This window comes from Podarcis filfolensis (assembly GCF_964270895.1).
Source record: "Podarcis filfolensis genome assembly, chromosome: 18".
Classification (NCBI taxonomy): Eukaryota; Metazoa; Chordata; class Lepidosauria; order Squamata; family Lacertidae; genus Podarcis; species Podarcis filfolensis.
In genome coordinates this window covers 1,114,530-1,140,909 of record NC_139622.1, presented here as the reverse complement: position 1 = coordinate 1,140,909, position 26,380 = coordinate 1,114,530, and the positions used below count along the sequence as shown (strand labels likewise).

The following is a 26,380-nucleotide window of genomic DNA, read 5'->3' as shown; positions in this document are numbered from 1 at the left end:
CTTCATGACCGAATGGGGATTTGAACCCTGGTCTCTCCCAGCTCCTAGTTCGACACTCTAACCACCGTGCCACGCTGCCATGGGGGGACACCCCAGTTTTAGTGTGTGTGTCGTGGACGGACCCCCGACTTCCCACCGTCCTGCCCCCTCCTTTACCTGCCCCCCTTCTCTGCTTTTTGGACACCTCCCCCCCAAGAGTGCACATTTATTGCAGCTTTCTGCTGGTTGAAAGAATGGCTACTTCTTGAAAACACAGACATTTTGGATTTGGAAGGGTTCAATAATGTATTTGGATGGCATGCATATCTGTGGTATGATAAGGTCAAAGCGCATAAAGCATTTAAAAACCATATTGTTAGGAAAGCATTATTTAATGTTTGGATAAGGTATAAAGATCTATTGGAAAATAAAACCCCAAGGTGGTTGTCACCGATGGAAGTGAAAGCTCAGAAAAAGCTCAATATGGAGGCTAAATGGCCGAAATATTGGGAAATTTTGGAACAAGATGGAGATAGACTAAAATTGCAGAGTTTTGAGAAACTAAAGAATAAAGTGCGAGATTGGCTCCATTATTACCAGATAATGGAGGCATATAATCTGGATAAGAAAATTGGCTTCCAGGTGGAAAAATCAAAATTAGAAACAGAATTGCTAGACCCCAAAATTAAGGTACTTTCAAGAATGTATAACTTGCTGTTAAAATGGAATACGCAGGATGAAACGGTTAAATCTGCAATGATCAAATGGGCACAAGATGTTGGACATGACATAATGTTTGCTGACTGGGAACAGTTGTGGACCACAGGTATGAAATTCACGGCATGTAGTGCCTTAAGAGAGAATATTATGAAAATGATTTATAGGTGGTACATGACCCCGGTCAAGCTTGCGAAAATTTATCATTTGCCCGATAATAAATGTTGGAAATGTAAAGAAAATGAAGGCACATTCTTTCACCTTTGGTGGACGTGCCCAAGGATTAAGGCTTTCTGGGAGACGATATATAATGAATTGAAAAAAGTATTTAAATATACCTTCTTGAAGAAACCAGAGGCCTTTCTTCTGGGCATAGTTGATCAATCGGTGTTAAAGAAGGATAGAACTTTCTTTATGTATGCCACAACAGCAGCAAGAATACTTATTGCAAAATATTGGAAGACACAAGATTTACCCACTTTGGAAGAATGGCAGATGAAGGTGATGGGCTATATGGAACTGGCGGAAATGACCGGCAGGATCCGAGACCAGGGGGAAGAGTCAGTGGAAAAAGATTGGAAGAAATTTAAAGAGTATCTACAGAGATATTGTAAAACTAATGAAATTTAGAATAATGTTGGATTAAAATTAAGAGGTTTCTAGCTGTAATGGGTTAAAAGAATATGGAAAAAAAATGGGTTTATAAAAGCAAAATATTAAGAACACAACAATTTAAGAATAAAGATTTGGGTAGAATAAAGAGGGAAACAAATTGCTGAGCTAATAAATTGAATTGGAATACAAAAAAGAGAGGTATGAGGAGGTCCAAGAAACAAGTAAATGAAAAATAATGTGATGGAAAGATTTTTTTTTCTTTTTCTGTTTGTTTTTATTTTTTGTAATGTAAAAATCTTAATAAAAATCTTATATAAAAAAAAAAGAGTGCGCATTTATTTATAGCCTGGCCCTCCCCGCCGTGGGTTTGGCAGGCGGCCTGGAAAATGAGGCCGGAGACCGAGGGGGTTAATGTGAATCCTCTCTCTCACCCCCTAGAAATTCACCCTTGGCGACCCTAATAAAAGTTTGCGCCTCCAATAAAAAGGGGCAATATTAGAGGGGTGTCGCGCGTGGGCTGAGCTGGGGGGTATTTTTAGCCATGCTCTTGAAATGGGTTCCGCCCCGTTAACAGGGTTCAGAGCCCTCGATTCCGCGCGCCCCCCCGCCCCCTTCTTGCCTGCGTAAAAATATCCCTGTTGCTGGAGGGGGAATTTGACATGTTCAGGAACCCGAGGACGGCGGCCGCCTTTCTGGGGAAGAGGCAGCAGCAAGTGGGGGGGGGTCCCCTCCTTCCCTCTCTCCTCCTCCTCCCTCCCCGGGACGCCGTCCAAGCCCCGCCGGGCCCCGCTCCCTAGCAGCCGACGAAGCAGCAGCGCAGGAAGGATGCGTCTCGGCGCGGGGGACCCGCTCGCTCCAGCCGCCTGGCCCTCGGGCGCCCCCGGGCGCCCCCTTTCCACAAAGGTCCCGGGACGCAGCGGCGCCGCCATGCGGGCGGGGAGAAGAGGAGCCGCGGCCCCGGGCGGGATGGGGAGGCCCGCGGGCCAGGAGCGCGCCGCTGCCGACGGCGCCGGGTGAGTGGGGCTAATCGGCGGGGCGCGCTGGAGATGGGGGAAACTGAGGCTCGGGCCGGAATGGCTCGGCTAAGGTGCTGTGGGGAGGGGGGGGTAATGGGTCTGTCTGTGCTTTGGGGAGGGGGTCGCAGACAGGCTGCCGTTCCCGGAGTTGTGGGGTGGAAAAGGCACATCGAGGCCATCGCAAGCGCCAACGCATGTATCTCCCCAGACTTTTTGGGGGCGACGTTTTAGGGATCTCCCTTGGGTGCCTGACTTCAACCTCTCCTGTGGGTCCCTAGTTTAATCCCCGCTGGCCTCTCCAGTTAGGAGAGACCCCTGAGCCTGAAACCTTGGAGAGCCGCTGGTGGCTGCCGGCCAGTGTAGACAATACAGAGCTTCAGCCAGCTCAGTGTTTTGCAGGCTGCCCTGTTCTCTGACTTCTCATTGACGTTATTTACTTGCATTTTGCCCTGTTCCTAAGCTGCTTACAGGCAAACAAAGACAACTGGACACCCTCCACCTCACTCCCCCACCCTCACCCCCGTTAGGATTCTGGACTTCTGTGCTGGATTTGCAGCCCTTAACAGAATCATAGAATCATAGAGTTGGATGGGACCCTGAGGGTATTGACAAGCTGGAAGGCGTGCAGAAGAGGGTGCCCAAGGTGATCAAGGGTCTGGAAACCAAGTGTGATGAGGAACAGTTGAAGGAGCTGGGTTTAGTCTCGGAAAGAGGAGACTGAGAGGAGATAGGAGAGCCATCTTCAAATATCTCAAGGGCTGCCACTGGAAGAAGGAACAAGGTTGATTCCTCCTGCTCTGGAGGGCAGGACTCGAACCCATGGCTTCAAGTGACAAGAAAGGAGATTCTGACTAAACAACAGGAAGAACTTTCTGAAAGTAAGAGCTATTCAAGAGTGGAACGGTCTTCCTTGGGAGGTGGTGGACTCTTCATCCTTGGAGCTTTTAAAGCAGAGGTTGAATGACCCTCCCTCTGTGATGGAGGCTTTAGCTGAGATTCCTGCATTGCAGGGGGTTGGACTAGATGACCCTTGGGGTCTTTTCCAAATCTATGCATCTATGATTCCATGCCCAGTGAGTTCCTGTGAGCTGCACTTTCTCAATTTAAGGGAGAAGGAGGCCTGGTGGCTGGGTGGCTGTTAGGGCCATGTAGGCCTATCAGACACTGGAGAATAGGCTGAGGAAAAGCCACTCTGTGAATGCTCAGAGGGCCAAAGCTGAGCTTTGCTGGCTCCAGCAGAGCTGCTGCTCCCCCCAGGCTTAGGCAGGAGAATGGGAAGCGAGTCTGGCTTCGCTCCTGCTGCGCCAGAACTTCATGTGATGCCCCTTAAATCTTGTTTATGTTTCCCCGCCCCTGTTTGCTGCCTCCGGCGTTTTTGAGGCATGCAAGCGTCAGGCAGCCTTAAGTGCCGTCTGGCATCTCCAGGTGCTCAGAAAGGGAGCGCCTGTCCCTGCCCTGTAGAATCAAATAAATGTAGTGTTGGAAGGGATCCAAGGGTCATCTATCCCAACCCAAGAATTGCTCCTGCCCTGAAGGCCTGGAAAGAAGGGGGAGCATCTCAGCAAGCGCTCGCTCTGCCCTGCATAGGAAGGGATGTGAGGCAGGGCAGGGGGCTTCTGTCCTCACACAGCAGGAAGGGGACCACGGCTTTGATATCCACTCCTCCTGCTTTGTTCATATCAGGGGAATGATAGTGTGGCTCAACTTGCAGGGAGCCATTCCAGGAACTGGTGGCCCTGGCCCAGCACTTCCTTTTTAATTGTTTTTTATTTAATAGTATTTTTGTTGATACTTGTCTAAAAATATGCAAAAAATCATACCCATCACAAAATATCTTTTTATAATACATTATGTGTTTTTGTTGTTGTTTAGTCGTTTAGTCGTGTCCGCCTCTTGGTGACCCCCTGGACCAGAGCACACCAGGCTCTCCTGTCTTCCACTGCCTCCCGCAGTTGGTCAAACTCATGCTGGTAGCTTCGAGAACACTGTCCCACCATCTCGTCCTCTGTCGTCCCCTTCTCCTTGCACCCTCCATCTTTCCCAACATCAGGGTCTTTTCCAGGGAGTCTTCTCTTCTCATGAGGGGGCCAAAGTCTTGGAGCCTCAGCTTCAGGATCTGCACTAAGGGCTGATTTCCTTCAGAATGGAGAGGTTTGTTCTTCTTGCAGTCCATGGGACTCTAAGTATGTAATAAAAAAGAACCAATCCAGAGACTTTTTTAAAAAAGAGGAGAGAAAGAAGAGGGCAAAATAAAGAAAGATAAAGACTTCCAGGTATAGTGGTACCTCGGGTTACAGACGCTTCAGGTTACAGATGCTTCAGGTTACAGACGCTTCAGGTTACAGACACTTCAGGTTACAGATGCTTCAGGTTACGGACTCTGCTAACCCAGAAATAGTACCTCAGGTTAAGAACTTTGCTTCAGGATGAGAACAGAAATCATGCTCTGGCGGCGCAGCGGCAGCGGGAGGCCCCATTAGCTAAAGTGGTACCTCAGGTTAAGAACAGTTTCAGGTTAATAATGGACCTCCAGAATGAATTAAGTTCTTTTTTTTAATAAATATTTATTCAATTTTTCCAATTTTATACAAACACAAAAAGAAAAAGAAAAAGAAAAATATTAAAAACAAATCAATTTCAATATCAATTTTTCAATAACATGTTTCTTTGACTTCCTCATACCTCCCCTTCTTGTTTTCTAGTTCAAATTGTTAATCCAGCAAATCCTAATCTCTTAACATTCCTTTTAACTAACACCTTTTTTTCCAATCAACTTTTAAAAATTTTATAATTTAAACAATATTAATCCCAGTTCTTTTTATCATAACAGCTAGAGACCACATAAATTCAATCCAGCATCTTTCAAAGTTCATTGATTTTGCAATATTTCTGTAAATAGTCCTTAAATTTCTTCCAATCTTCTTTTGCCGACTCTTCTCCCTGGTCGCGGATTCTGCCGGTCATTTCTGCCAGTCCCATACAGTCAATCAACTTCATCTGCCATTCTTCCAGAGTGGGTAGATCTTGCGTCTTCCAGTGCTTTGCTATAAGTATTCTTCCTGCCGTTGTAGCATACATAAAGAAAGTTCTGTCCTTCTTTGTCCTCTGAAGGTTGTCCTCTGAAGGACAGAACAGAATGAATTAAGTTCTTAGCCTGAGGTACCACTGTGCAGTATTCACTCCTTAACATCCAAGCTTCCTATCTCCTATAATCAGTATTTTTTCAATCTTTAAGTCACAATATTGCAGGTTCATTTTCTCTTTCATGCAAAAAGTCCATAAGAGGTTTCCAGCCCTGAATCAGTGTCAATAATTATTTTTCGAATCAATGGTTTCAAGTTGCAAGAAAGGAGATTCCATCTCAACATCAGAAAAAACTTTCATGTCACTAAGAGCTGTCTGACAGTGGAACAGTTTTCCTTGGGAGGTTGGGGACTCTCCTTCCTTGGAGATTTTAAGCAGAGGCCATCTATCATGGATGCTTTAGCTGAGATTCCTGCATGGCAGGGGGTTGGACTAGATGACTGCTGGGGCTCCCTACCAACTCTATGATTCTGCGATTCTATGATTCTACTCCCACATATGGCTATGGGTGACTCACGGCTCATGCAGGGTGGGCGGGGGAAGCCCTGGCGTTCTGCCCGCCTGTGCCCTTGATTCTCCCTTGTCTCCAGAGAGTCTGGGTTTTCTTTTTTCCACTTTGATTAAGAACATAAGGGGAGCTGGCTGCTGGATCAGGCCCACCCAGCCCAGCATCCTCCTCTCACGGGCTCTAAATACCCCTAAGAAACTAGGAATCCAGGTAGACTGCCTCAGAGCCTGGAGGTTCCATGAGGGCATACAAAGGCCCTGGCTGCTGGATCAGGCCAAAGCCACCCCCACCCCTGTCTAGCCCAGCATCCTGTCTCACAGTGGCCAACTAGAGACCTCTTCTGGGACACCCACAAGCAGGAGCTGAGTGCAAGAGCAACCATCTCCCCTCCTGGGGGTTCCAGCAACTGAGATTCAGAAGCATTGCTGCCTCCATCTGTTGAGGCAGAGCAGAGCCATCCTGGCGAGTAGAAAACCATAGCCCTTTCCTCCCTCTTTTAAAGCTGTCCAGGTCACTGCTGCCTCCTGTGCAGTGGCGTAGCGTGGGGGGTGCAGGGGGGGCCGGCCGCACCGGGCGCAACATCTGGGGTTAGGGCAAATCCATGGGTTAGGGGGCGCAAATCCACGGGTTAGGGGGCGCAAATTACTTGCCTTGCCCCGGGTGCTGACAACCCATGCTACGCCACTGCTCCTGTGGGAGGGAGTTCCACACTTCAACCGAGAAAGCCTTCCTTTTCTCTGCCCCGAATCTTCCACATTTGTTGGCTGCCCAGGCGGTGTAGTGTTTAGAGAGAGGGAGGAAAACTCTCTCCCTCTCTCTCTCTCTCTCTCTCTCTCTCTCTCTCTCTCTCCCCCCCCCCCATTTCCTCTCTTCTGCATAATTTTCTGTAGGCCCTGGATGCAACTGACACCCTCCGAGGGGACCCCTCCCTCTCTCCCCCCTATTCTTTTTCCAGGGCACGTGAGCCCCTTATCGCTGCTGCCTCTCACCCTCTCATCCACCCACAGGATCAAAATGTCAGAATAAATAAATCTGGCAGCGTCAGGTGGTGTCCAGAACAGGCAGCTTGGAGTTCTCCTCTCCTTGCCCAGGGGACTGATTTGGGGGGGGGGGAACCATAAGGGGAAAGGCCTTCTGCACATGCCCAGAGGTCCCCTGGCCATGGGGGGACCCTCTGTAAACTGAGGCTGCAGTTAAGCCAATGAAGAAAGGCTGAAGTGTTTGAGACTTTTGAGTTTCAATAAAAAATGAGGCAGATGTGACCGGGTAGGAAGTTATAAATGATGCCTGGAATGGGGAGAGTGGCAGTTTTCCTCTCTCTCTCCTCCTGCTAGAAATCATGGACATCCAACGGAGCTGAGGGTTGGAAGATTTGGGAGAGAGAAAAGGAAGGACTTTTTCATTAAATTGTGGAACTCCCTGCCACAAGCGGTAGCAATGGCCACCAACTTGACCCGTCCATCCGTCTGTCTGTCTGTCTCTCTCCTTCCCCTGATTTCTGGAACATAGAAGCTTCAATCAGACAATGTTGGGTTTTGGGGTATACCTACCCCCCTCTCTGCTTTGAGTGTCAATTACTCAGCTGGGGCGGTGGCACAAAAGGAGGGGTTCACGGCACAAAACTAGCACAAAACATTGGCACCAGTTTGGAGGGGATCCTACATTTCAGGATCAGCCATTAATGAAGCTGGCAATAGGCCCTCGTTAGAGTATTTCCTTCTCTTTCTTGCAGGAGCACCTCTCCCCTGACTACCGTCTTCCTCATCTGGCTGACCTTCCTGTGCACCGTTCAGGTAAGTTGGAGAGCAGGTGACTGGGAGCTCCAGAGGGCCCCCCCCCGGCCCCCACATGCTGGCACACCCAGGTTGTGCTGTTAAGGCTGATTTGTTGCTCCCCAGAACTCTTCAGCAGGCGGGGTGCGAAGCGAAGCTTTAAGGTGGTGGGGAGGGAGGGAAGATGAGAGTCCAAATCTGGCTTGGTAGAACTTCCTGACGCAGCACAAAATTCACATGAGGAACTCCCTCCCCCAGGAGGCAGCAATGGCTTTAAGCGGACTGGGCAAATTCATGGAGGAGGAGGAGGAGGAGGAGAGGGTTGTCGAGGGCTCCTAGCTAGGGAGGCTCTGCTCTTCCTCCATATTTGGAGGCAGCTGGAAACCGCAGGACAGGAGAGCTGCTCCTGTGCTGGGATCTCCCTTGGAGGTTTTCCACAGGCAACTGTGAGAGCAGGGGGCTGCACTAGATGGGTCCCCTTTGGCCTGATCCAGAAGACAGGCTCTTCTTACATCCACATAGAACCTCCAGGTCCAGAGGCAGTCTATCTGGATTCCTAGGTCCTCAGGGGTATTAGGCCACTGTGAGGGGAGGAGGCTGGACCAGATGGGCCTGTGTGGGTCTGATTTTGACAGCATCCTTTGTTTGGACTGGCAGCCAGCCCAAGCAATGGCTAAACTGGTTGGCCTCCAGCCAAGCTTGGCAGAGAGCAAGATTTGCAGGTGGAAGTTCAGTCTCCCGGTTCCAAAAGACAGTGTCTGGGCAGAGGAGGTGACATTTGCATGGTCAGCCTTGCGCTTCCTTGAGGGGTCCTGCTGCTGCTCCCCCCTTGCTTCCCCAGGTTCAGGATCCTGCTTGGGGCAGCAGATTGGGAGGCGGCTGGGACCGGTGGCTGTGGGGAAGTGAGGCCTAGTGAAGAGAGTTGGGGTTCTGGGGGGTTCTGGGAGGGGAGAGTGCTGCCTCTGACGTCAACAGGAAGCCTTGAGACCTGGGTGCAGAGACCGTCCAATTTGTAAATACTGTAGTTTTAATGCAATTAGGCTGAAAAAGTCCAGAGGCAAGGCGATCATCCCGGCCCCTTTCCCAGGACCCTTGGCGGGAGCAGGATGATCCCAGATTACGATTTCCCTTGGGATCTTTGATGCCAACGGAGGAGAGCACGCAAAGGGGACCGGGGGCCACATCTCCTTCTGGCGGCCAGAGGCCATTGATAGGTGGAGCTAGGAGCAAGAGAGGGCGGGGCAATGGCTACAAGGAAAGTTTCCATCCAAGACAAGAAAGAATCTTAGAATCCTAGAATCGTAGAGTTGGAAGGGACCCCTGAGAGTCATCTAGTCTAAGGTTACCAGACGTCCCCGTTTCCCAGGGACAGTCCCCAGATTTACAAATCAGTCCCCATACAAAATCAACTGAAGTTGAAAAGTGTCCCTGGATTCACTGAAAAAAATCTGGTAACCTTAATCTAGTCCAACTCCCTGCAATGCAGGAATCTCAGCTGAAGCATCCCATCCCAGGCCTGCCTTTGCTTGCTTTGGTGATGGAAGTAATGCTCACCCCCCCCCCCGCCAGCTTCCAGTCTGCTGGCCGCCAACCTGTTTATTCCACCCTCTCCCTGGATGTTTAACCACCAATTTCATGAAACCCACTAGGAGAGCAAAGATCTCCCTCTGGTTTTCTGGGCTCCCTTCTCAGGAGTGGGCCAAACACACCCCCTTTGGCTTGACTCTGCTTAGGCCCTTATGGAACCTCCAGCGCCAGAGGCAGTCTATCTCGGTTGCTAGTTTCTTACGAAGCAGCGTTATCATGATGGACCACACATATCTGCTAATGGGTCCCTGAAGCACAGATTCACACAAAGGGGATCATATAGAGAACAATATTCTAATGGCCCCTTCAATCACGAGCCAGAACTTTGGCTCACCTAGTTCAGTATTGTCTGCACTGACCAGCAGCAACTCTCCAGGTTTTTGAGACTCCGGGGGGGGGGGGCGTCTCTCCCAGTCCTGCCTGGAGCCTTCTGCATACCATGTGGATGCTCTGCTGGAGAAGGGGGGCCTGCATCTGTCTGTGCAAAGGGCTTCTTTGTTTTCTGAAGCAAGGCAGGCTCCCTGTGAGCTTTGGGGGATTTCCGAGAGGTGGTTTTTTAAAAATTAAAAAAGCAGATTTTTGTGCAAGATATGAGCTAGCTGCCCACCTGCTCCGATGCAGCCCCAATGCTCTTGGCCAGCTGCTCCCACCCACCCACCCTCTCCTTTTGTCCCCATGCACCCTCTTCTCCATCCTCAGTCATTCCTCCCTTGTGGTCACTGCGGTCACCCTGCCACAAGTGGGGACGCCTCCACCTTGTGGTCCTGCCCCTTGCTTAGCGCCACGATAAACATTTAATTCCCTTGACCTTCCTTTTGTAAACAGAGTGGGGCCTTCCCAGGCTCCACTGCTGGAAGGAGGATGGAGAGGAGGATCTCCCCCCACCAAAAAACCCCTCCTGCATCTGGGCTATTTAGCAGAGGCTGATCTTATCTCCCCTCCTGCCTGCAGCCTGAGCTTTTGGGAAGCAGCTTTCCTCTGTGTGTTATGTGTGCATTGCATGCTCAGGCAGAGCTTGGCTCCTTCACACTGTGGGGAAGGTTTCTTCATGGTGCGCTGAAAGCCCTTTCCAAATGTCTGGGAAGAGATAAAGCAGACTTTGGAAGGAGGCTCCAGACTTTCCTTCAGAGGAGTGGAAAGGATGAGAAACAGACAATTACCAAGACAATGGCTGGAGTGTTTTGTGAAGGCTGAAAGAGCCCCCCCTTCACTGGGCAGTGAGGAAGACTTCACAAAAAAGGAGGGGGTGATGCATGGAGGCAGGTGGGGGCCCCACCCCAATTAACCTCCACCCCAATTTCTCTGGCTTATTGCTCAGGATATTCCCAAATGACTAAGCCATACATCTAAAAGACCTTGGCTATGATCTTTATTATCTGAAAATAGAGATGATGTTTGTACTATTGTAACTCAAGAAAATCCTTAATAAAAACAATACAAAAGGACCTTGTTGTTGCACAGGATGTGATGCAGCAGCGAAAAAAGAACTAATGATGCATCAGCAGAAGTCTAGTGTCCAGATCAAGGGAAGTCATAGTGCCACTCTATTCATAGAATCATAGAGTTGGAAGAGACCACAAGGGCCATCGAGTCCAACCCCCTGCCAAGCAGGAAACACCATCAGAGCACTCCTGACATATGGTTGTCAAGCCTCTGCTTAAAGACCTCCAAAGGAGGAGACTCCTTGGCAGCAAATTCCACTGTCGAACAGCTCTTACATTAGTTCTTCCTAATGTTTAGGTGGAATCTTCTTTCTTGTAGTTTGGAACCATTGCTCCGTGTCCGCTTCTCTGGAGCAGCAGAAAACAACCTTTCTCCCTCCTCTATATTTGAACATGGCTATCATATCACCCCTTAACCTCCTCTTCTCCAGGCTAAACATGCCCAGCTCCCTTAGCCGTTCCTCATAAGGCATCGTTTCCAGGCCTTTGATCATTTTGGTTGCCCTCCTCTGGACACGTTCCAGTTTGTCAGTGTCCTTCTTGAACTGTGGTGCCCAGAACTGGACACAGTACTCCAGGTGAGGTCTGACCAGAGCAGAATACAGTGGCACTATTACTTCCCTTGATCTAGATGCTATACTCCTATTGATGCAGCCCAGAATTGCATTGGCTTTTTTAGCTGCCGCGTCACACTGTTGGCTCATGTCAAGTTTGTGGTCCACCAAGACTCCTAGATCCTTTTCACATGTACTGCTCTCAAGCCAGGTGTCACCCATCTTGTATTTGTGCCTCTCATTTTTTTTGCCCAAGTGCAATACTTTACATTTCTCCCTGTTAAAATTCATCTTGTTTGTTTTGGCCCAGTTCTCTAATCTGTCAAGGTCATTTTGAAGTGTGATCCTGTCCTCTGGGGTGTTAGCCACCCCTCCCAGTTTGGTGTCATCTGCAAATTTGATCAGGATGCCCTTGAGTCCATTGAAGGACCAGCTCCTGCCACATCAGGAAGCACGTGTGCCAAGATCTGCAAGGGAGAAATTGAATTTGACCGAAATGATCACTACTGTTTTTTGTCCAGAAAGGATGCCCTTGAGTCCATCATCCAAGTCGTTGATAAAGATGTTGAATAAGACCGGGCCCAAGACAGAACCCTGTGGCACCCCACTAGTCACTCTTCTCCAGGATGAAGAGGAACCATTGATGAGCACCCTTTGGGTTCTGTCAGTCAGCCAGTTACAAATCCACTGAGTGGTAGCATAGTCAAGACCGCATTTTACCAGCTTCTTTACAAGAATATCATGGGGCACCTTGTCAAATGCCTTGCTGAAATCAAGGTAGGCTACATCCACTGCGTTCCCTTCATCTACCAGGCTTGTAATTCTGTCAAAAAACGAGATCAGGTTAGTCTGACATGACTTATTTTTCAGAAATCCATGCTGTCTATTGGTGATCACAGCATTCCTTTCTAGGTGCTCACAGACTGTTTGCTTAATGATCTGCTCCAGAATCTTCCCTGGTATTGATGTCAGACTGACTGGGCGGTAATTATTTGGGTCCTCTCTTTTCCCCTTTTTGAAAATAGGGACAACATTTGCCCTCCTCCAGTCTGCCAGGACTTCGCCTGTTCTCCAGGAATTCTCAAAGATGACTGCCAGTGGTTCTGAGATCACATCTGCCAGTTCTTTTAATACTCTTGGATGCAGTTCATCTGGCCCTGGAGACTTGAATACATCTAGACTAGCCAAGTATTCTTGTACTATCTCCTTAGTTATTCTGGGCTGTGTTTCCTCTGCTGAATCATTTGCTCCAAATTCTTCAGGTCGGGCATTGTTTTCTTTATCGGAGAAGACTGAGGCAAATTCTGCCTTGGTCAGACCACACCTGGAATCCTGTGTCCAATTCTGGGCGCCACAATTTAAGAAGGACCTTGACAAGCTGGAAGATGAGCAGAGGAGGGAGGCCAAGATGATCAGGGGTCTGGAAACCAAACCTGATGAGGAACGGTTGAGAGAATTGGGGATGTTTTGCCTCCAAGGGTTGCCACATGGAGAATGGAGCAAGCTTGGTTTCGTCTGCTTCAGAGGGTAGGACCTGAACCCATGGCTTTAAGTTACAAAAAAAGAGATTCCACCAAAACGTCAGGAAGAAATTTTTGGCAGTAAGAGCTGTTCAGATGTGGAATGGAAGGTGGTGGACTCTCCTTCCTTGGAGGTTTTTAAGCAGAGATTGGATGGCCATGGATGCTTGAGGACTTACAGCATCTTAACCTCTACTTAAAAACTTCCAAGGATGACCTTCAAGACAGGACCTTCTCCATGGTGGCCCTAGGAGGCAAAGCTGCGTCCCAAAAATGTTGTGTCTCATGACTAGGGGAATTGGGAAGGTATTCCCCAAAGCTGCCCTCTTGCCCCCGCACCTGCCAGAGCCTGGTGACTTTGACATCTTCCTTTAAGTAGGGGACAGACCACATGGGCCCCCGGCCCCACCAGAGACGCCAGCTGGGCTACGGGGCATGGACGCACTGGGGCAGCTGGAGTGCCTGCTCCAGTACCTGCGGGGACGGAGCCTCCTTTCGGACACGACGATGCATCAGGTGAGCTGGCCTGCCCTGTTTGTCGGGGAGGGGGCCATGGGATGTGACTGCCTGGGGGGTGCTAGCATAGGGGTTGTGGTTGGCCTGCTGGGGGAGACCTGGTGGGGGAGACCTGGGTTTGAATCACAGCAGTTGCTTTCGGTCTCCCCTGGTGGCCATCCTGGAGGCTCTCCCACATTGGAAATATTGCCAATATTAATATTGCTCCATTTGAAGCAACTGGACACATAAAAATAGACTCCTTTTTGGAATGAAAACAAGGCCTATAAGTTTAATTGACACTTACTTGCAGAACTTTCTTCAAAACGAACCTGTGGACTGAAACAGACTCAGCATTTTACAAAATATGAAATGATCCCAACAGACCTAGAAGCAGAGGTCTGCCTATCTTGACAGCATCCAATTCTCTTGGAGCTGTTTTCCTGGAGAGCTTCATTTACATCCTCACAGAGCCGGAGAAACAGGCATCACCCTTCCAAGATGGCAAACTGGCAATTCAATACCTCTCATGTGATCTAAGGTTAAACACTCATGTGTTACCTAGCAGAAAACAACAATAGTTAATTATTAACTCAGAGCTCAGAGTAAGGCTGAACTCTCTTGATCCAGTTACCTGGGAGTAAGCTCCATTGACTACAGTGGGACTTACTTCTGAGTAGGCAGTGCCAGGCTCCATTGACAATAAAGGAATAAACACTCCCCACATTTCCTAAGAATTGGCTAGCTGTGGAAGCATCACAATGAAAGACTTGAAAGTGGATTGGTGATCTTTTCCTTCAAAATTATAGGAAGGGTTTTGTATGCCAGTGTCATTGTTTCCTTCATTTGGTGCAGGGATTTTATTTTCAGGATAAACAGGACTCAGTTTTTGAACCTTCACACACCACTTTTAATTGTTCTCTGAGACAGGGAGGAGAAAAGAAAATTGGGATATTTCAGGATCAAATCAGTATGGCTTCTGTAATTCTGGGACTGTCCCTGGAAAATTGGAGGGTGTTTTTTTTTCTTTGCTTGGCTCATAGATGCCTTTCGGTAGCATGTACAGTGGTACCTCTGGTTGCGAACGGGATCCTTTCCGGAGGCCCATTCGCAACATGAAAAGAGCACAACCTGAAGCGCCGTATCTGTGCAGGTGTGCAGCGCGATTTAGTGCTTCTGCGCATGCGCGAGCAGTGAAACCCAGAAGTAACCCTTTCCGGTACTTCTGGGTCGCCGCGGGACATAACCTGAAAGAACGTAACATGAAGCAAATGTAACATGAAGTATGACTGTATAAGGAAATACCTCTGTGCCACCTTTTCAGCCAAAAGGCTGAATTCATCAGGAAACTGCCTTAGCCATGCTTTGCCAATATAACATTTCACCAGTATATAGCCCCAGCACCTTGAGAATGCATGCCCAGCAATCCTCTTGCTGCTTACCTGGGAGTAAGCCCTGCTGCACCCGAAGGGGCTTCCTTCTGCATAGGATGAGTCTCTCAAGGAGGTGTTTCCTCTTCACGTACAGGTTCCCTGAGGAGGAGATGTGCAAGGGGCCTCTCAGGCAGTACCGGGTGTGTGAACTGGATGTGAGTACTTGCCTTGTCAAAGAATAAAGTGCTGCACACACTTATTGCGGGGTTTGTGTTCGAGGTTGCATTTGTATCAGGTCCAGGTTAAAGGGTCGAGCCAGGGTTCAAATCAGCCATTTGGAAGAGTCTCCAGCCTCTGTATCCCTTGGACTGATATAGGATGATATGCAGAGGTGGGGAGAATTACGCTTGAGCTTTGTGGAGGGAAGGAGGTGGACTCCCAACACAGCAATAAATATAATCTGCAGCTTGCCTTGCACTCCTGCTCCCTATTCTTCATTGTTATTACTGACGATGAATGATTATTAATTACCTGCCCTTCACCCTAAAGTCCCAGGGCTGGTTACAATTTATTTACAATACTATTTATTATTTATTTTCATGCCACCCTAAACCTGTAAATCTCAGGGTGGTTCACAACATAACATTAAAATACAGTGGTACTTTGGTTCTCAAACAGTTTAGTTGTCAAACAAATAGGTTCCCAAATGCTGCAAACCCGGAAGTAAAGTCTGCAAATGTTTTTTGAAAGCCAAACATCCGACGGGCTTCCATTTGAGTGCAGGAAGCTCCTGCAGCCAACCAGAAGCTGTGCCTTGGTTTTAAACAGTTTCAGGAGTCGAATGGACTCCCAGAACGGATTAAGTTCGAGAACCAAGGTACCACTGTATACAAAACATAGAATACATAATGAAAATAATGAATGCAAAATTGTAAAAAAAGAGCTGAAAGCAATCTACAACTGCAAAAATAAGGAGCAGGGGTTCTAAAAATGCAGAGAGCTTTGAGGGTCCCTGCTTTGGACCACTGTCAAGGGATGCTTTGGGGAGTGGGGGTCAAGGGCTGGCATTGCCTAGCAACCACCAATGGGCTGGGAAGGAAATCCAGTATCACCTAGCAGTTGTCACCAGCATTTGGCTGAAAGGCAGAGGTGGATCTACGGTGGGTGGTGAAGTGAAAGTTATTATTGAAAGCCAGATCTTTCCAGCCCTCTTGTGCAAGCCCCGCCCCCCATGGGTGACGTCAGGGCCCCAATTCTGGCAGTGGCCAGAGAGTTCAGGCTGGATCTCCGTTTCCTTGCATCTCATTGTCCTTTCACACTGTGGCTTTCCTCCTCTCTTGCAGGAGTGCCTTCCTGGATCCGTCCCCTTCCGGGCTGTCCAGTGCTCCCTCTACGATGGCAAGCCTGTCCTGGGCAGCCAGACACCTTACCAATGGGTCCCCTTCCATGGAGGTGAGCTCAGCCTGGGGAGATCTCAGTCCAAGGGGAGGTTTTGGGGTTTCCCCCTCTTGTGCTGTCCTTTAAGGAGTAGGGGAACAAATCTTCCCATTTCCATTTCATAATCTCACAACACTCACACATCTATCTATCCTCACAAAAATTTGGCAGGATTTTAGTGCAAATTTCTCGTAAGATATATATATACCCAATCAAACAATTCCCCCTATTATACAATGTATTTCTACATGGTATTTTCATGAATATATTCATTTTAATTCACATTTCCCCTCCTACAAAATATGCATTTTGGGTTTGGGGAGGGTTGTCGAGAAATGGCATTGAAAAATTCATAGAAGTGCAAATTAGCTGCATTCCGGTTCATTTTATTGCTCTGGTGAGTGTGAATTGGGGGCATGTGGGTGTTTTCCCCTGATAGTACTCATTAACAACAACAACAACTATTACTATTACTGGGTGGCTCCCAACAAATTATAAAACCACAGTAAAACACAACACATAAAAAACTTTCCGATACAGGTCTGCCTTCAGATGTCTTTGGAAAGTCATGTAATAGGTTACCGTATTTTTCGCTCTATAGGATGCACCGGACTATAGGAGGGGGAGAACGGGGTGGGGTGGGAATTCTTGTTCTCCCTCTCAAAAACAAGGTGCGTTCAAGAGCAGGTAGGGGAACAGCGCAAAGGCTGCACGCAGCCTTGCCGCTGCCCCCAAGCTTGTGGGGCTGGCGGTGGGGGGAAGTGCTGCTTTCCCCCACCGCCAACCTCAAAGATCCCTGAAGCCTTTGCAGCGCAGCTTCGGGGACAGCCTTTCAGGCCTCCGCAGGGTGCCTTCACTCTGCCGCCCTGCGGAGGCTTTCCGCAGCCATCCCGAAGCTAGAACAGCTTTGGGCTGTAGGCAGCTGTCCGCAAGAGGGAGTTCCCGCCGGGCTCCTCAGGCTTGCGGATAGCTTCCTGAAGCCTGGAGAGCGAGAGGGGTTGGTGCGCACCGACCCCTCTCGCTCTCCAGGCTTCAGCGAAAGCCTGCATTCGCTCCATAGGATGCACACACTTTTCCCCTTCATTTTTGGAGGGGAAAAAGTGCATCCTATAGAGCGAAAAATATGGTATCTCCTTGACATCAGATGGGAGGGCGTTCCACAGGGCGGGCGCCACCACCAAGAAGGCCCTCTGCCTGGTTCTCTGCAACTTCACTTCTCACAGTGAGGGAACCGCCAGAAGACCCTTGGAGCTGGATCTCTATGTCCCGGCTGACCCCCTTCCTCCTCTTCCCTTTTTGCCAGCCCCCAACCTCTGCGACCTGAACTGCCTGGCTCTAGGGCACAATTTCTACTACACCTTTGGGAGGGTCCTGGATGGGACTCGCTGCAGCCCAGACTCTCGGGACCTCTGCATCAGCGGCCGTTGTTTGGTAAGTCCCGTCAGATTTGGGTCAAGGCCTGAGGCGAACCCCAAAAGCTAAAACAAGAATAGACTGAAAGCAGATTAAAACTCACTTCAACTTTCCAAACATGCAGGTAGACTTGTCTAAACAGGAATGTTTCTCAGCAGAATCCCAAAAGCGTCCAGGGAAGGCACCTGCCTGATATCAATAGTCAGGGAGTTCCAAAGTATAGGTGCTGCCACCCTAATGTGGAAAATGAGTCTTATGTGGTACCAGTAACAGGACAGTCAGGTGGGCACATAAGGGGTGCACAGGGATGCTAGCTGGGGGGGATCCCTTTGGGGTATCCAGCGTCCAGGGTCATTTTATGCTCTGATTGCTTCCTGAATAATAATAATAATAATAATAATAATAATAATAATAATAATAATAATAATAATTTTTATTTATTAATTATTTATACCCCGCCCATCTGGCTGAATTTCCCCAGCCACTCTGTGCTAGACTTCTGCTGGAGATGCACAGATTTATCAAATCCCCCACCCCCAATCTGGTGCCTGATGCTCCCCCCTCTTGGTCTCCCTTCCAGAGAGCCGGCTGCGATGGGCTGCTGGGCTCAGAGTCTCAGGCGGATGCCTGCGGGGTCTGCGGAGGCAGGAACGAGTCGTGTGTCCTGGTGCACCATGTCTTCCGGGCAGCCTTTCCCAGCTCTGGTGATTCAATGCCCTGACGTTCTCCGTGGGTGAATGCTTTGGCTTTTGGCTTTTCATGCTCTTCCTCCTCACCCCAAGCACCTCCTCCTCCCCTCCCCAGCACCTTCCTCGCTTTGGGCAAATGCACATGCCACTTTGTCAGGGATTGAAGTCAGCAGAACGGAAGTGGTTGCCCCAGAGCAACAACAAAGAAAAGAGGTGTCCTTTTTTCAGCTAGGAAAGTGCAGACAAAATGGTGAGGTAACCAGCCTCCTATAACCAACAGGCTTAAGTCTAATCAACACATGAAGGGAGTAATACCACAGAGTCTACTGGCCTGCCACACTTAGCTAGGACCACTTCTACTCCCCTTGGGAGGAGCTCGGGTCTCCATCCTGCTGAGAAGCTCAAAGTGCAAAGAGGTTTCAGCTGGTTGCTCCAGCTCTCACAAGCCACCCTTGAGTTCCCCTGCCAACAGTGTAGGAACTTATTATATATATATATATATATATATTTCCAAAATAGAGAAATAGAATAAGAAAAAAAAGAAAGAAAAAGAATAAACTTACATCAAAAGATCATACAAATTCCACATATCGAGATTACTTTGAATCTCCTGACTTCCCCCATTCCATCCACCCATCTTAATTCTACTTTCAACTGCATAGCAATACTTTTCCAACTTTTCACCTTCCTAAGTTATCTGTACTTTCTATTACATTATAAGTGTATTTAGAATCCTGCTAATGTTTTAACCTGTTTGCAATGATTTTGTATATACATTATAAACATTTCCCATTCTTTTTAAAATTTCTTGTCTTCTTGGTTCCTGAGCTTCCAGTTAATTTTGCCATTCCAGCATAATCCATTAACTTGATTTGCCATTCTTCTTTGGTTGGGGTTGTCTCTTCCTTCCATCTCTGGGCTAGCAGAAACCAAGTGGCCATTGTAGCATACACAAACAGTTTCCTCTGATCTTTTGGGATCTCGGTACCTATAAATTCCTAGCAGAAAAGCTTCTGTTTTTTTAAGGAAAGGTTATTTTAAACATTTTTTTCATTTCATTATATATCATTTCCCAGAATTTCTTGATTACAATTCCACCGCATATGATAAAAGGTAACCTCTTTTTCTTTACATTTCCAGCATATATTGGTACAGTACTTGTTCTATACATTTTTGCTAATTTTACTGGGGTTAGGTACCACCAATACATCATTTTAAGGGAATATAGAGAGAAGGCTTGGTAATATTCTAAGTTCTGGGGCATATACTGTTCTCCACTCTCTCTTGATTCTTGCCATAAAAATCTTTGAGTCTATGCACATGCTGACCACAAATAGAATGTTAGATTGTTCCTACCCTGTTTTCGTTTTGGTACAGCCCCCAAACTACTTCGGGATTGACCTCCTCTTCAGCTTGTCTTAAATTAGCTCAACTGTTAATAATAATAGTTCTGTTAAAATAATAGTTCTCCGGTTAGCTTTATGGAGTGTTATTTCTTTAGTTTAAGACCTCGATTCTTCGGATTAACTTTGGTTTCAGATTAACCTTAAATGCTCCAAGGTCACAATAACCAGGTATCTGAGCTCGTCGTTATTCAGTGGAGATTCCCCCACCTGGTCATTCCGGAATCGGGCTTTCTCACCTGGGGGAAGGATCGCTGTTGTTAGCATCCGAGGTCTCCTTCCTCCCGGTCTGGGTTTAGGAACCCGCTTCGATGCCGCAGCTGATCTTTACAGGTTCAAGCAACCCTCCTGAACCCTCGGGGGGGGGGCGTGAAGCCCTACAGCCCCCATTTCACCCCACTGGTGAGTTTGCGTCTCACGGAGAATGCGGGACGCACGTACGAAGTCGACCTGTGGTGAACTGGAAGTCCTAACTCTGGTTACTTATACTAACATGCTCTCAAAACTATAAAATGGTGAGAGCAGCTGCCTTGCCCTGCCTCACAGGTTGGTGGCCATCTTGAAAGTCACTAGGACAGATTTTGCAACCTACCTGCATACTAATTGTGCCAGGACTGAAGCTCCCCATACTTTAAAATTTGATTTTCTTATTATATGATTCTGAAAGCCTTTATGTCCTTTCACTTTATCATACCATAAATACTGTATGCATGCCATCCAAATCTATTATCATGTCCTTCTAGATCTAACACTTCTCCATTTTTCAATATCATCCATTCCCAGGTCCAGCAGATGCAAGATGCCTCATAGTACAATCTCAAATCTGGCAGGGTGAAACCTCCTCTCTCTCTCTCATATCAGATAACAATTTATATTTTATTCTTGCTTTCTTCCCTTGCCAGATGTATCTAGAAATATATTTTTGCCATTCTTTGAAGCATCCAGCACTGCTTATCACTGGGATTGATTGAAATAGAAACAACATTCTTGGCAATACATTCATTTTAACCACTGAAATTCTCCCCCTTAACGATAAATTCATTCTTCCCCAAATTTCTAAATTCCCTTTTATTTCTTTCCATGTAACAATTTAGGAACTTTCACCACTTTTTACTGCCTGTGCCACTTTCATGACCTTTGGAGAGTTACTAAATAAATCAACTTTTAACTCACCAAAGGGAACTTGGGAACTCACTGAGAAGGGCATAATTTGAAGGAATCACAGTCCACATTTCCATGCTTTACTTTGCTGTGTAGTTTGTGATTTTAAATCTATGCTTGGGTCCCCTCACCAAAGAGAACTTGCCCCAAACTTGGATTTTGGCAGCCAGGGAATTCTCCTCCTACATAGATTTTGATCCAACAGGAATTCATTGAAAAGCATGAGATCACAGAATAGCAGAATTGTAAGGGTCCCTGGGGGTCATCCAGCCCAACCCCCTGCAGAGCAGCAATCTCAGCTAGAGCATCTCTGACAGGTGTCCATCCAACTCCTGACATTTCAAGTAGTATGTCTGAGGAAGCCCTCTGTCCAGCGCTGCACGTCACACTCTGAGCCTCCCCCCCAAAAAACATGCAGTTCCCCTTCACCCCCTGGCTGCCTCCCCCTGGGCAGCCCCCTCCCCATCCCTCCCCAGTGGTCTCTCCCCCCCCCCTGCACTTGACCCGCTCTCCTCTGATTGCTTCACAGGTTACTTTGGCTACCAGAATGTCACTCAGATCCCGGCAGGTGCCAGACATATCAAGGTGACAGACAGCAGCCGCAATTACCTCGGTAGGAGGGGCTGCTGGGCAGGTTCCTATTCCCACCCCCATGCCTGTTGCTGACCCCTTGTGGTGGTGGGGGCCCCAAGAATTGCATCCTACCAACTGCCTATTTTGAAACTGCACTTTTACAAAATGGACACACATTCAGGAACCCTGGCAGGTGGCCACCCATCTTCCATTTAAAAACCTCTCATGAATCCTAGAAGCATTGCAAGGGTCCCCCAAGGGTCATCTAGCCCAACCCCCTGTGATGCAGGAATTGCAGCAAAAGCATCCCTGACAGATGGACACCCAACTTCTCTTTAAAAGCCTCCAAGGAAGGAGAGCCCACCACCTTCCAAGAGAGTTCGGCTGCCGAACAGCTACTTTCTGCACAAACACCCCTCTTGAGCTCCAAGGACAGTGGCATTGCCCTGAGGGGCTACCCCAAGCAGGCCCTGACTGTGGTAGCTCCCCACGCCTCCTCTGAAACTGGAGGCACCCAGAGGCTCCCTTGGGGGTTCTGGGGTGGTTGGCTGGGGAGGAGGGGGCCAGCCAAAAACTCCCCCAAAAGCTTCCCCCCAACGTCCTTCCTCCCCCTCCCCAGCTCTGATGACTGCAAACCAGCGCTACGTCATCAACGGTGACTGGGCCATTGACTGGCCAGGGACATACGAGGCAGCAGGCACCCAAGTCCGCTACACTCGCACAGCAGACGCCCACGAGAGCCTTGAGGCAGCCGGACCCACCCAGGAGGACTTGCTGGTCATGGTGAGATGGGCCAGGGAATGGTTTGGGGGTTTTCCACCTGGGTGCAAAGGATATTAACTGGGTCTCGCCCATGCACCCAATGCCTGTTTCTTGCCTCAGGTCCTTTTCCAGGAGCCCAACGCGGGCATTGAGTTCCAGTTCTGGCTCCCGAAAGAGCACTTCCACCCCATCCAGAGTGACGCCAGCCCCCTTCGCCAGCCCCAGACCAGGGAAGTCGGGGATGGCTCCCCAAGGGAGCACCCAGCCATCCTGCCAGCCCCGCCCTCCCAAAACGACATCGCCAGGAAGACGCCTCAGCGGGAGGGAACGCCCTTGCCAGCCAAAGTGCCCCCAGGGAGCTCAGGTATCCTCAAATCTATCTCTCTCCCCCCCATTCTCTGTCCATCTCTCCTTCCTTCACCCCCACAATAGTTTCAGGGTGCAGGAGTGGAGTGCTCTTAGAAAGAAACATTTTCTTGTTGGAAATCTAGGAGATTTGAGGGATTTGGTAGCATTTGTTCCAAGGTACCCACTCATGGGACGCGGGTGGCGCTGTGGGTAAAACCTCAGTGCCTAGGACTTGCTGATCGCATGGTCGGCAGTTCGAATCCCCGCGACGGGGTGAGCTCCCATTGTTCGGTCCCAGCTCCTGCCCACCTAACAGTTCGAAAGCACCCTTAAGTGCAAGTAGATAAATAGGGACCGCTGTATAGCGGGAAGGTAAACGGCGTTTCCGTGTGCTGCGCTGGTGCTGGCTCGCCAGCTGCAGCTTCGTCACGCTGGCCACGTGACCCGGAAGTGTCTTCGGACGGCGCCGGCTCACGGCCTCTTGAGCGAGATGAGCGCGCAACCCTAGAGTCGGACACGACTGGCCCTTACGGGCAGGGGTACCTTTACCTTTACCTTACCCACTCATGCAGACCCTGATCCCATGTCTGCCGTCCCCTTGCTTTCCCCCTCCTCCAGCTTCATAGAATCCTAGAACTGTAGAGTTGGAAGAGACCCCAAGGGTCATCTAGCCCAACCCCCAGTGATGGAGGAATGACTGAGCTACCCAAGCGCCCTGGGTGACCTTGGGGGCCAGTCCCTGCCTCTCTCTGTCTGGTGTGGGATTTAAATGAGAAGGGGGGTCAGGGCCACAGGAGCCTCCTGGAGCTGCTTGGAGGAAGAGGCGGATAGAAGTGCCATGAAATGAATAAATTCCTCCACAGATTCTGCTGCTTTCAGCAGCTCGCACCCTCCAGGCCCCTTGGGAGTCTTGGGCTGCTCCCACCCCATAATTTGAGGTGGGATTCCTGGCTCTCGGCATGCGCAGGCAGCTCCCCAGCTTGTGAGTTCATTAGTGCAACATTTTGCCACAGAACCCACAAAGCCCAGGCTGGTTTCTGGCAGCCTTTGATGTGGCAGGAAGATTCCTCCAAGGGGGGGGGCAGCCCAGGCACAGCCCCCTCTTCTCCCCCCAACCCAGCAAAAGAAAAGCCTGAGGAGTAGGAGAAGCCCCTGACTAGAACCCCAGGTACTGGGAACTGTAGCTCAGCGCTGTGCAAACTACAGTTCCCAGGATTCTTTGGGGGGCGGGGGTGGGTGGGCTTGATTGTGTGCATGCCTCTCGCCTGGAACTGGGTTTCCAGCCCACATGCAACTCTCCAAATCCCACCAGCCACCACCTCTCGGCCGGACCTACTTCGCAGGGCTTTTGCCAGAGCCCCAGACGCCGCCCCGCACTTGTAGGGGGAAAGAGGGCAGGGTTGAAGTGCAGGAAGGACTACTCATAAAATAGAAGGCGGTCAGTGCCCCCCCTTTCCCCCCACAAAATGCTTTCTTCTCATCCTGCAGCGCTGTGCCGGGCGTGCGACTCTCCCAGGGGAAAATCCCAGCGCATCCACCACTACTGCAACAGCGACTTTGGTACGTGGCCCCTCCGCATGGAAGGGAACCTCAAGGGTCATCTAGTCCAAACTGCTGCAGTCTCCCTCCTCCCTCCAGGGCCAAGGTGGGGAGGAGCGTAGAGGGTCCCATGCCAAGGAACCCCCACCCCCTTTCCTGTTATTCCCGAAGCTCCTGAGTTCTCGGGATGTTGTTACGGGTGGAGAGGGGAGCTGGATGAGGAGAGCCCTCCCTCGAGGGGCTCTTCCCCTGGGGGGCCACTGCAGGAGAGCCCCCCTCCTGACATCCTTTCTCCCCTGCCTGCGCAGTCTTCCGCGCCCGAATCCTCTCCAAGCGCCGGGTGGGGCAGGAGACGCGCTACGACGTGCAGGTATTGCACACCTACCGCAACCGCTTCCCTGTCGTGCGCCGCGAGTTCGTCTGGGTGCCCGACGCCTGCGACTGCCCGCTGCTGGCCGAGCAGCGCGAGTACGTCCTGATGGCCCGGCGCCACGTCAACTACGAGCACACCCTCAACCGCCTGCTGCTGCCCCGGGGCGGCTACGCCCGGCCCTGGACGCCCCGCGAGGACCTGCAGCTCAGGGACGTCCCCAAGCACTGCTCCCGAGGTGGGACCCCGCCCTAAGGTGGGGGTCCCCGTCCCTGCCGCGTCCACCGTCCTACCACTGGAATGCCGTGAAAACGGCCGGGAGTCCGGACCCTCTGCGGACCTCCAGGTGTGCCACACGGATCTTTCGCGGCTGCCCTCTGCGAATGAGGGCGAATTCAAGGGAAGGGAGACTCTTCCTCTCTCACAACGCGATTGGCCAGGGAGATCTGGGCTCAAGCGCTTTTGCCTTCATTCAGTCCCAGGGGGGTGGGATTCTGCGTCTCCCTAACAGTTGCTCCTAGGATCCCCTTCCCTACCATGCTCAGGTTTCGACTCTGCGCGGAAAACATTGGAAGATTCAGGGGGGACAAAAGAAAGGTCTTCTTCTCACAGAGGGGGTTGTGTTAAGCTGTGGAACTCCCTGCATTAGGAAGCAGTGGCAGCCGCTCATCTGCTCTGAAAGAGAATTCAGGACAGATGCAGCTACTGGCACAGTGGGTTGCCCCCAACGGCTATGCTCTCCTTCCCCTTGCCAAAATCAGGAGGCCAAGATCGCCTGGGCATTGGTGGCCTGACTTGCACTTCCACCCATCTCCCGCCACCATGGCTGACTCTGCCCAAGATCTCAGAGGACGCTGCCTGCAAGAGGACTCTGGGGCATGTACAGAGTCCCTCTGGCCTCGTAAGCTCAGTCTTCATTTCTGCTCCTCGAAACCAGTAAAGGTATTTTACAGTCTGACATGCTGCATTGATTCATTCATTGATTGTGTTTATATCTCCTGGGAGTGTAACATGGTGCACATGGCAAAACCACACTGGGATATCGGCTGAGAGGCAGCGCCTGGCCTCCAAGGCCACCTAGGGAGCTTTCTATGGGCGAGGTAGGAGGATTTGAACTTAGGTCTCACAGGTCCCAATCCAACACTCTGGCTCTCTAATGACACACATAAACTTCCCAAGCCACCCTCAAACTAGTTTCAGCAAGGCAGACATTTGACACAGCCTTTACACATGCACAGACGCCAACTTGTGAGCAGGAGTGATGGGCAGTGATTGCAGATATGGACAGCAAGGGGCGACTTAGAATGCAGCAGTGGGGAGAAGAGGGTGTGTGTGGAAAGGACCTTGGTGCTTTTTAAGGTGCTAATGTGTCCATGGCCTCAGGGGAAGGCAGCTCACCCAACACTCCCCAAACCATCCTGCCTCATCCTCCATTTATCCAGGCTACAGGCAGCCTATGGCTCCCTCTCCTGGACAATTGTGGTGCAGCAATTTTGCAGGAAGGAGTCCAATGCCAAATTTAGGTTTGTTTGACTGCTCTGTTGCCCTCAGAAGAAGGTAGACTCTCCACCTTTGGAGGTTTTTAAGCAGAGGTTGGATGGCCATCTGTTAGGGATTCCATTGCTGTGATTCCTGCATTGCAGGGGGTTGGAAAAGAAGTCCCTCGGGGTCCCTGGGGAGGTGCATTGCGAAGCGGGAGGCAGCCCGATGATTTACTTGGAGAACTTGCAAACGCTCTGTAGCCTAGTCTATGTGAGGGAGAGCAGTAAATGCAACTAATAAATAGGATATCTTCACAGGTAGGAGGAGCATAGGGACCCCTACAATGGGGGCAGTTTTGGGGACTCCCATCTCCACCACATTCCCTTCCACGTGGGCCACCTGCCCAGATTCCTCCCCCCCTCCAGCTGTGCTTTCAGGCAAGGAAACAGAAGTTGGAGGGATTTGCTGCAAAATGACCCCCATGCAGCCCCCACCCCTAACTTGGCCCTGACACACCACAATCTGTCTGGATCAGGACTGA

The 26,380-nt window shown here is 49.9% G+C and overlaps 1 protein-coding gene across 7 annotated transcripts; it reads left to right on the top strand.

Moving 5' to 3' along the window:
- Positions 1 to 1,692: 1,692 nt before the first annotated feature.
- Positions 1,693 to 25,315, top strand: ADAMTSL5 (ADAMTS like 5). Of its 7 annotated transcripts, none has more exons than XM_083594651.1 (13): positions 1,693 to 3,205; positions 7,652 to 7,712; positions 13,174 to 13,310; positions 14,817 to 14,877; positions 16,006 to 16,114; positions 17,403 to 17,530; positions 18,093 to 18,216; positions 21,295 to 21,378; positions 21,958 to 22,121; positions 22,221 to 22,464; positions 23,937 to 24,008; positions 24,296 to 24,643; positions 24,704 to 25,315. In XM_083594651.1, the coding sequence occupies exons 3-12, from the start codon at positions 13,186 to 13,188 to the stop codon at positions 24,610 to 24,612; spliced, it is 1,428 nt and encodes a 475-aa protein (XP_083450777.1). In that variant the 5' UTR covers positions 1,693 to 3,205; positions 7,652 to 7,712; positions 13,174 to 13,185; the 3' UTR covers positions 24,613 to 24,643; positions 24,704 to 25,315. The 7 variants fall into 7 exon arrangements, with proteins under 7 accessions (XP_083450777.1, XP_083450773.1, XP_083450774.1 ...); XM_083594647.1 differs by having other exon boundaries at positions 2,122 to 2,324; XM_083594648.1 differs by having other exon boundaries at positions 2,122 to 2,308; positions 7,651 to 7,712; positions 24,296 to 25,315.
- The last annotated feature ends 1,065 nt before the right edge of the window (positions 25,316 to 26,380 follow it).